General features: G+C 54.1%; 2 protein-coding genes across 2 annotated transcripts; both read left to right on the forward strand.

Annotated features, from left to right (window-relative positions):
• Positions 1–4,233: 4,233 nt before the first annotated feature.
• PHACADRAFT_189732 (uncharacterized protein) lies at positions 4,234–8,213 on the forward strand (the record flags this gene model as incomplete). Its single annotated transcript, XM_007389994.1, has 6 exons — positions 4,234–5,017; positions 5,068–5,970; positions 6,023–6,132; positions 6,187–6,351; positions 6,410–6,911; positions 6,961–8,213. 6 exons carry the CDS (start codon positions 4,234–4,236, stop codon positions 8,211–8,213), a joined length of 3,717 nt encoding a protein of 1,238 aa, XP_007390056.1.
• A 713-nt stretch (positions 8,214–8,926) lies between these two features.
• On the forward strand, positions 8,927–9,698 carry PHACADRAFT_246645 (uncharacterized protein). Its single transcript, XM_007389995.1, has one exon. The coding sequence runs from the start codon at positions 9,104–9,106 to the stop codon at positions 9,437–9,439; it is 336 nt and encodes a 111-aa protein (XP_007390057.1). The 5' UTR covers positions 8,927–9,103; the 3' UTR covers positions 9,440–9,698.
• Positions 9,699–10,129: the final 431 nt, after the last annotated feature.

The following is a 10,129-nucleotide window of genomic DNA, read 5'->3' on the forward strand; positions in this document are numbered from 1 at the left end:
CTGAACAAGTCAGCGCTGCGCTAACACTAGCCATTCGAAACTTACTGTCGCTATGCACAGGGGGAGAACGATAATAAACCACGATGACCATGCCTAGTCGAACAAGTCCACGCTCGACATCGCGATACGAGCCGCCGCTGATGCAGAGTGTGGCGCTGGTAGTCGGGTCAATCAGCGGGCAGAGGTGGCCAGTCGGCAGCGGGGTGTAGGAGAATCAGTCAGGAAGGATTTGCTGGCCTGGCATATGTAGTATTGACCGCCACGCCCCCGACTCATTGTACGATAAAGGGGGTCGATGTAGTAATCCTGATTCACAGGACGCGCGATTGTATGTGACAAGGAGGCGTTGAAGCAGACCGGCCCTGTTTCGGATCTGCAGGGAGCGTGCGGTAGGTGCGGCGGTTGAACGATAGGCGTGTGTCCCGGCGGATTTCGTATCTGCGTTAACGGGGCCCTAGGCCGGAATGGTGGTGATCGTGGCGAAGAAGAGGCGTCGTGCGCAGAAAAGTCTAAAGTTATGGGGATTCGAGGTGTGCTGGCAATATAGTGCCAGCGAGACGCGAGCTGGGGGCGTGCATAGGCAGGAAAACCGAGCGACGTAAGTATCGGTAGCTTAGGTGAGAGATGGAATGCCGTAGTGGATAAACGACTCGGCCCATGCCACGACGGCGGCCCTAAAATGTGAAAAGTGAAAGGAATGATGTCCCTCATGGTGAGAGCTTCTGGTAAGTCGTCGAGCCGAGCGTGGATCGCGGGCGGAGCGGAAAATCGCGCCACGAAGATATTTGGTCATATTTGCCGTGATTGATGCGCCATCACACGCCACACCGCGGCGCATCACTACCGATAGACGTAGCGCCTCGCTTTCATCACATTTTCGTGACTTTGACAGCCATAGCCTGCGGCGCCGACTATCTCTTGAGTTGCTATCCCTTATACTATAACTGTATGTGTGCGGCTGGATGAAATGGACTTGGCCCAGTCCCCGAGTCGGCAACCTTGGCATCCGCATGGTACTGCATGACGTGCACATCGATATCGGCGGCCCAGCACTTTCTGTGGGGGCCAAGGTGGTGCCTGCGCACTCAAGCTCCTCTCAAGTGCCGAGATGCGGCACCGATTGGATGCTGATATACAGCATTCAACATTCTACATTCAAGGGTGAATTGTTGTAGAATAGCGCGGAAGGAAAACGGCACGTCACCAGCAATCTTTCATGAATACAACCTCTAAGAGTTTTACGTTCGGAATGCATCTATGGTGAGTAAATGCGACCTGCCCCGCCCACTACGGAGCTTCGATAGCAGCAGGATCGCGGAGCGCCGCATGTACGTCAAAGTTTGGCCTTTCTGCCTAGCAAAGCATGAGATTCATCCGTTACTCCGAGCCATCACTTGTGCACGACAGCTGGGAGCAGCTTTTCAATGTCGAGAATCTGCACATCTTGAGCTGTACATCGACTCGGAGACCGCTGTGTGCTATCGCGGCGGCTTTGGCCATATGAGCAGGGGATCCGAAATTATAACGAAGGACACGAGAAGCAGCGCCATGTCGACAAGGCCGACGAGCACGGTAAATCGACGTCACGCAGGGTCTCTGTCGAATTTGGCTTTGGCAAGGACGAGCTAAACGCGGACCAGCCCACAGCGTGATAACGCTTTGTCTGGTGGTACATGCAATGCATCTATCCATCAGATCTTGCTAAGGGTCTCCTTATTCCACATCGCAGGCAGACCAGGCACTATCAACTCTAGCCCTCCAGCGTGTGAGAAGGGGCAGACAGCGGAGTCTGAAACGACGCAGCAGGCACCTCTCACGGTCGGGGGTGCCAAGGGTGCTGGTGGGCCACGGGAGATGCGACCCGACATTCCGTGCTCACTCTCGACGCTGGTGCCCTGCAGACTGCATTGTGCTACCTGGAGGCCGTTTACCACTCGAAAGCGCGTGAAGACCACGGTGGCCTCTTGACAACTAACGGGAGCGACTTACCTAGGCAGCCTGGATCATTCGCTCCCTCGGTATGGCTAGTTTCTATCTGGCGCACGCGAGAGTGGTCATTGGTGACATCCTGGCATCGTCCATCAGAGCGTTGGCAACGATAGCTCTTGTTAACGCCCATCTGCCTGCTGCAAGGAGGTGCTGACCAAGTTTTTATGATTATTCTAACAGTAGCATTAAATACAGTAAATTTATTGGCCAAAGCCGTGGCTTGCCGGCTTGGCTCGGCTAGCTTGACATGCAAGCCGAGCCGAAAGCCTTTTCAAGCCGGCACCCTTTGGCTTGGCTTGGCCGGCTTGCTGGCTTGAAGCCAAGCCGGTCAAATCACTAGTAGGAAACGAATACTTAAATTTGACGATGTCTGTGTAGCCCGACGCATGCCGGAGTCTGCCGCGTGTGCAGACTGGGCGATAGCATGAGCATCAGGCCTATGCTCACTGGCAGTGCTCACTCGTGGCAGTAAAGGCTTCAGCAATGGCGAACGTAGTCTTTCCCCAAGTGTGAAGAGAGATCCTGGTTAGGGTATCACGAAGCTATTTGGCTATGTTTGCCGTTAATTGATGCGCCATAACATCACGCCGCGTCGGGTATGCGTAGCGCCCTGCTTGCAGTTTCGTCGACCCACAATGTCGGCTATCTCTTGAGCTGCTATCCCTCATATTCCGACAGCATACGCGCGGCTGAACGAGACATATCCCATTCCTGGACGCGCTCAACAACCCTGACGTCTGCATGGCTCTCGTCATGCGCATGTTGTACGACGTGCACATCAACGTTTGCGGTCCCAGCACCCTCTGTGGTAACAGAGTTACGCTCGCGAGGTCATTTCGAGACTCGAGATGTGGCACAAATTGGCTGCTGATAATCAACATTCAAATATTTAAAATTCAAGCTATCAAATTTCAAGGGCTAGCTGTTATAGAATACTTAGCGTGCGAGGGACCCCCAGAAGCCTGAGGAAAGTTGGCATATCATGGAGGACTCTTTCGTCACCGTGGCGGTCTAATAACAGATCTAGGCTTGTTATGCCCCCGGCACATCACCAGCAATCTTTCAGTATTCGCAATCTACAAGAGTTTTACGTCCGGAATGCACCTATGGTAAGGTAATTGTAACCTACCCCGCCCACTGCGGAGCTTCGGCCGGCCAGGTGTGCAGCGACCCCCGCGGAGCGCCGCGCCGGAGATGAAGGTGTCTCTACTTGGAGGCTGCCAAAGAAACGCATGCACATCAAAGTATAACTCTGCCACCTAGCGAAGCCGGGAGAACCGTAAGATTCATCTGTTACTCTGGGCCACTGCCTACGCAAGATAGCCGGGAGCAGCTCTGCGATGTCGTGCTTTTGCACTTCCAGGCAGTACCTCCGCTCGGAGACCATTATGAGCTATCGCCGCGGCCTTGGTTATGCAGAGGATATGGCAGTACAACCAAGTACGCGAGAAGAACTCGGCTTTGGCAAGAGCGAGCTGAACGCAGACCGGCCCACAACGTGACAACGCTTCGTCCGCTGGTATGTGAAATACATCTATCCGTCAAATCTGGCTCAGGGTCTCTTTATACAGGCACCGAGGGTACCATCCCTTCTCACACGTTGGGGGGTTCAGTCCCGACGAAGTCTCGGGCGCTTGCAGTGCGGGACGGGATGGCGAGTACATCGTAGCCTCATTGCAGTCTGCCCGTCTGGACTGTCACAGTACTGTCACAGTCCAGACGGCCATGCAAAGGAAAAGAAGAAGGAAAAGGCTGGTGGCACACGTCCTGTTCCGAGCATACTCATCCTCTCCTTCCCGGCATCGTACTTGAGGCTCGACTCAAACCGCGAATTAAATCTCCCTGAACCCGTCCTTATACAATTGGCTCATTTCATCGCACGTTCAGCGTATCTCTAATGGACGAGGTGTCTTTGCTGACTGCCCTGACAGGAATGAAGTTGACGCAAGTCCTCTTGGTCGCTATCGACAATATATAACCTCGTTCGCAAGTCACTTACGTATTCATTTACTATCGCCTGATTGCAGTATCGACCAGGAAACTCGGAAGCAAGATCTACTGTGTTACCGATTGAGGATTATCCAGTGCGTTGGCATACAGCGACTGATGACTATTCAGCGGCTCATTGTTACGCTGATAGTTGGCCCAGAATGTAAGCTTCAAACGCCTAGATCGTTGCTCATCGGTCTCGTAATTGACTTGACGTGCAGACCAGGTGCGATAGACTTTATACGTCAGGTGATCATGTCGTGGGAAGACCTCGGGAACTCATCTCCTGACATTGACGATGACTGGATGATCAATGCGTCGCGCGAAATCCTTTCGTGGGAGACCGCCGTCGGAGCTGATCGGGTGGCACCTTTGGCAACCCTCTCGTCCAAACTGTTCGAACGTTCAGTTCGTAGACGTGACACGCAAGACCTCGAAGACGCCATCTGCGCGGCGCGCGAGGCCATCTCTATCTGCCCTCTGACAGACGAACATAGCGCCGCACTACTGCACCTCCTTGCTTCTCCTCTCCTCCGTCGGTTCGAACTCGCTGGTCAGCCAGCTGATGTACAAGAAGCTTTATCTCTTCACCGCAAGGCGCTCTTCCTTCGTCCTTCCGGGCATGCACACCGCTACGCTTCTGTGCTGTCGCTACTGCACACCCATTACTGCCACACTGGCGAACCCCAGAATTCGATCGAATACTCCAGTAGCGCTCGGGAAGCCTTGTCGCTTTTCGACCCCACCCGCCATGATATCCCTGGAACCCTTACGCTCTGCTCTGCAACACCAAAACCAGCGACAGTCAGCGATACTCCTCCTCTGCCGCTTTCAAAAGCCGAGCAGGAATGGCAGCGCCAGAAGGACGCGGAAGGCGCAAAGAACTCCAACATCGATACCATCATGGAGATGACAGGCCTCGAGGAAGTCAAGGCCCAAATGCTTAGGATCAAGGCTAAAGTCGATATCATCCGACGCCAAGGCGCGTCGCTCACGGGCGAATGCTTCAACATTGTCCTGCGAGGTAATCCGGGCGCCGGTACGCTTGATTTCTTGTTGCCCTTGGGGCATAATTTAATCTCAATATAGGCAAAACAACGGTCGCGCGACATTATGTGAAGTTTCTCGCTTCAGTCGACCTCATTCCGGACGACAGCTTCATAGAGACGACCGGATCTCGTCTGGCCAACAGCTCCGTTCGCGAAATCAAGGAGCAGATCGAAGAGATGCTCGAGAATGACGGTGGGGCAATATTCATCGATGAGGCGTACCAGTTCACTAATGGATGCAGCCTCAACGGCAGACAGGTCCTCGACTTCCTCCTCGGCGAGATGGAGAAGAATGATAACAAGATAGTCTTCATCTTCGCGGGCTACAACAGACAGATGGAGACGTTCTTCGAGCACAACCCGGGGCTCATCAGCCGCGTTCCGTACTCGCTGCAGTTCAACGACTTCAACGATCTCGAGCTCCTGCACATGCTCGAGAAGCTCATCTCGAAGAAGTACAACGGGCAGATGAAGGTCGAGGGCGGGGTGTTCGGCCTGTATATGCGCGTCGCGGTCAGGCGTCTGGGCCGCGGACGAGGGAAGGAAGGCTTTGGCAATGCTAGGGCGCTCCAAACGGTGTTCGCGACCATCTTCGAGCGGCAGGCGATGCGCTTGACGGAGGAGCGCAAGAAAGGAGAGAGCTCGGATGACTTCTTCCTGGCGAAGGAAGACATCATTGGCCCTAACCCTTCGAAGGCAGTCCTGGAGAGCGTCGCATGGAAGAAGCTGCACGAGCTGGTCGGCCTTGCCGAGGTCAAGCGGTCCATCAAGACTCTGTTCGACCTGATCGCTGAGAACTATAAACGCGAGCTAGCGGAGAAGCAGCCGATCCAGATGTCGCTCAACCGTGTATTCCTCGGCAACCCCGGGACAGGCAAGACACTGGTTGCGAAGCTGTATGGGCAGATATTAGAAGATCTCGGATTGCTGAGCAACGGCGAAGGTGCGTTAAGAGCAGATTGTCCAGCCCGCTTAGATTCTGATTTATCCCGTAGTCTTACTCAAGAACCCCGCTGACTTCGTCGGAAGTGCCGTCGGAGAATCGGAACGGAATACCAAGGCTATTCTGGCGGCTACGGCTGGCAAGGTCCTGGTCATCGACGAGGTACCATCCATGTCGCTTCACGGATGGACCATCATTGTTGATGGCTTTTTATAGGCGTACTCATTGTACGGAGGTGGGAGCGCAGGTGGCGGGAAGCAGAGGGATCAATACAGGACAGCCGTCATTGACACCATTGTCGCGGAGGTCCAGAGCGTTCCAGGCGAAGACCGGTGCGTTCTCATGTGCGGCTATGAACAGCGGATGCGGGAGATGTTCCAAGTAGGTCGCAATTGTCGCAACGCCTTCCCGAGATTTGCCAGTATTGAGCGCGTTGCAGAATGTCAACCCAGGTCTTTCGCGCCGATTCGCCATTGAGGACGCATTTCGCTTCGAAGACTTCTCCGAGTCCGAACTTCTCGAGATCCTGAACCTGAAGCTCAAGGATCAAGATCTCGACGCGACGCCTGAGGCCAAAGCGGTGGCGATCGACATGCTTAGCCGTGCCCGCGACCGACCGCACTTTGGGAATGGCGGGGAAGTTGAGAACATGCTCGGCAAGGCAAAGAACAACTACCAGTCGCGCCAGTCGAAACTCCCCGCTTCTCAGCGGCCGCTCGACGTTGTCTTCGAACCTGTCGATTTTGATTCCAACTTCAACCGCGCGGAAAGCTCGGATACGAACCTGAGGAAACTCTTCAAGGATATGGTCGGATGCGAGAAGATCGTAGAGAAGTTGCAGGAGTATCAGAACATCGCACGTGTTACAAAGCTGCGTGGACGGGAGGCACGGAAGGCACGGCATCTCATTCCTACTAACTTCGTGTTCAAGGGGCCTCCTGGTGAGTATATCCCTGTATAAGCTGAAGTGTTGATACTAACATGAAGTAGGTACCGGCAAGACGACCACGGCGCGCAGGATGGGCCAGGTGTACTACGACATGGGCTTCCTCTCATCCACAGAAGTCGTCGAGTGTTCTGCCTCCGAACTTGTGGGACAGTACGTGGGACAGACAGGGCCGAAGACGAGGCAGGTCTTCGAGCGCGCGCTTGGCAAGGTCCTGTTCATCGATGAGGCGTACCGTCTCAGTGAAGGCGCGTACGCGAAGGAGGCAGTGGATGAACTCGTCGGGATCCTCACTCAGGAGGCTTTCGTTGGAAAACTTGTCGTCGTCATCGCTGGATACGACAAGGAGATGGACACACTGCTGGCAGCCAACCCCGGACTTGCAAGTCGGTTCCCCGAGGTGATACATTTTGAGAACATGTCGGCGGAGCATTGTCTCGAAATCCTAAGGAAAGATCTCGCGAAGGACGATATCGAATGCGCGGCGCTTGGGGCGACAAGCTCCGGCGAGTACAGGCACCTAGTGTCGCTAATCGGGCAGCTTTCTTCGCTGGGCTCGTGGGGTAATGCGCGAGACATGAAAATACTCGCGCAGCGGATGGTGCGTCTGGCGTTCAAGTGCGCCACTGGCGATGCCCAAGGGTCCGACGGGCCCAAGCTCCCGTTGTCCAGTGTAGACGCTGTTCGTTGCGTAGCCTTCATGTTCCGCGAGCGTAGTGGACGAGCCCCGAAACCTCCGTCGTCGTTCATGGCCAAGGACACGCCCCTCGTGCAAAACCTCGGTCTTCCAACAGCTACTGGCGATGCCAAAGGGTCTATTGGGTCCAAGCCCCTGTTTCCCGGCGCAGATGCTGCCCGTTGCATAGCGGCCATGCTGTGCGAGCGCGGTAGACGGGCCCCTCAGCTGCCGTCGGCGTTCATGCCCAAGGACACGCTCCCCATGCAAAACCTTGGCTCTTCAATGACGACTGCACACAAAGCGCGCGTTACTTCGCAGACGCCGAAAGCTGCTACCCAGCAAGAAGAGGCCTTACCACTGCCCCAGGAGTGTAATCCCGAGGTCGAGGAGCAGTGCACCACGCGGTTCGCAGTAGACAATGTGCGTAAACGGAAGGAAATGGAGTTCGAGTCCCGAAACGCGGAGAAATTAGAAGAAGAGAAGAAGGAGCAGAGAGCGCAGAAGAAGCTGAAACAGATGGGACTATGCTCTGCTGGTTATGAGTGGGTCAAGCAGACGGGAGGGTATCGATGCAAAGGCGGGTCCCACTGGGTGAGCGACTCAGAACTTGGGATGTGATAGCTGCCAGCTGCTATCATTTCGTACAAGCGCACGTACACTTAGACTGCTACAAGCATTGCTTCATCTTACGGACTTGAATTGTCATCGCACTACAATTGCACATACTAACATTCCTGCCTTTCGAGGTCACGACTCAGGATGTGCCTGTCATTTGCCCCTTGTGGTTCTGTCGGTCAGCCAAAGGGGCTGACTCGAATCCACATATGCTCAACCTCATCGGCATAGCGCCGTTTCTTGCATACTTCCTTGTACTTGGTTGTAATCTTGTTGCTGAACCTAAGTCATATGAATATCGGTGAACCATGGGTGCAGCCTCTGCCTCTCCTCGATTGTTTACAGCGCAGATCGGCGCAGGTAATCAGTCTATCAAGCGTTTGTTAAGGGTAGAGGGGCGCATAGGAAGTACTTATTCTCAACCAGGCCAGGAGTTCGGATGTTATGTCGTCCGAGGAAGAAACATCTCTACCTCGGACGACATAACATCAGAACTAGCTTAGTCCTCTGAAGTGAGCCGTGTTAATGCCAATGACTTCCTGGATCTTATAGTGTCCATCCGCATGTCAGGAGGCCCTTCTCGTCCGACAGAAAGAGCAGAGCGAGATGCGTTCTAGGTGTGATTATATATGTAGGGCGTGAACTCAGCGTTCCACTACCGTGACGGGAAAGAGTAAATGGTGCGACAGGTAAATAGCTTGTCCCGTGCCACGAGGATGGCGCCAATATTAATTACGGCGGATGAGGAGATTGCGACCACCGACCGGCGACGACCACCACCATTGGACCCATCCTGTCCGCATCCACGGATCAGCTCGTTTGTTTAACCTCATTACTTGACCGCTTTTGACGTAGCTTTAGGATCGAAGGGCTACGCGCGAAAGCCTCGCAAGATGCCGCTAACCGAGTCTCTGAAGGCGTGGCGGAAGGACGAGGCTGTCAAGCGCTACGGCGCCGGTCGCGTTCGACTCCTGGGAGTGGGGCTGGTTATGACGCACACGATTCTCTGCAGAATCGTAGATTCCGTCGAAAAGTTGGAGACGACAGAGGACATCGAGCGAGAGCTTACTGACTGGGAGGATGTGCACCAGTATAGTGCACAAATACTCCTGGTGCTCAACGACTACCGTTCCTCTCTCTCTCCGCCTTCAACCCCGCCTGTGCCTGAATTGGAACAGCCTTATGCTCATGGTACAGATGCCACTCCCGTCCCACCCGGCGTGGATTAAAGCTTTCCTTAGCGTCGACGGTCCCCAGCCTCCAACTTGACCTGACTCTTCTGTTATCCCTGTCATTCACTTTCTGTCAACATTTCCACCTTCTTTGTCTCTTAAAATTCCAAGCGGTATCTATATGACTCGTTGGCCTAAGTGTCCCAAACCTCCTCGCTTTTGAAGTTCACTTCCTACGACAAGGCTATCCTGAGGTGTGAGCGAAGCCACTGGCCGGTGTCACTGAATCAGAAGAGATTCCAAGCTGGGAAGCAGTAATAAGGCAGACTCCTCACCGTCGTCCGTGGGGCGGTAAGTCACGGTTTTGTCTCAAACAATCTTATCTGTTATCTGTAAATTACCGGATTAATCAATGTGTCATTCACTTCACGTAAATTAACAACGTTCCATACCGCCCACGGACGACTGGCGGAAAACATTGAGTAAACAAAGCGGCAGCCTCGGCACATTGCTTCTCCAGCAGCTGAGTTCAAAATTTACAAAATCATTTGCATGAAAATCTTTGGCGCTGTCCGCCGGCAATGTCCAGTATGCTCATGAGAATATTTCAGATTATTGGCCGTGTGTGTGAACCTTTTCGGTAGTACAGCCCTTTCGGAGGCGCACAGTGTCAGCAAGGAGAGTACTAGGGTGGGCAGGCACAAGAAGCAGCTGAGCATCCTCATGGGCGTGTCAAGAGCACCGCTA

The sequence above is a fragment of the Phanerochaete carnosa genome, assembly GCF_000300595.1.
Source record: "Phanerochaete carnosa HHB-10118-sp unplaced genomic scaffold PHACAscaffold_1, whole genome shotgun sequence".
Taxonomy (NCBI): Eukaryota; Fungi; Basidiomycota; class Agaricomycetes; order Polyporales; family Phanerochaetaceae; genus Phanerochaete; species Phanerochaete carnosa.

What these genes read in the sequence shown, in the direction of transcription:
- PHACADRAFT_246645 (XM_007389995.1), top strand. Translation starts at nt 9,104, where the DNA reads ATGCCGCTAACCGAGTCTCTGAAGGCGTGGCGGAAGGACGAGGCTGTC.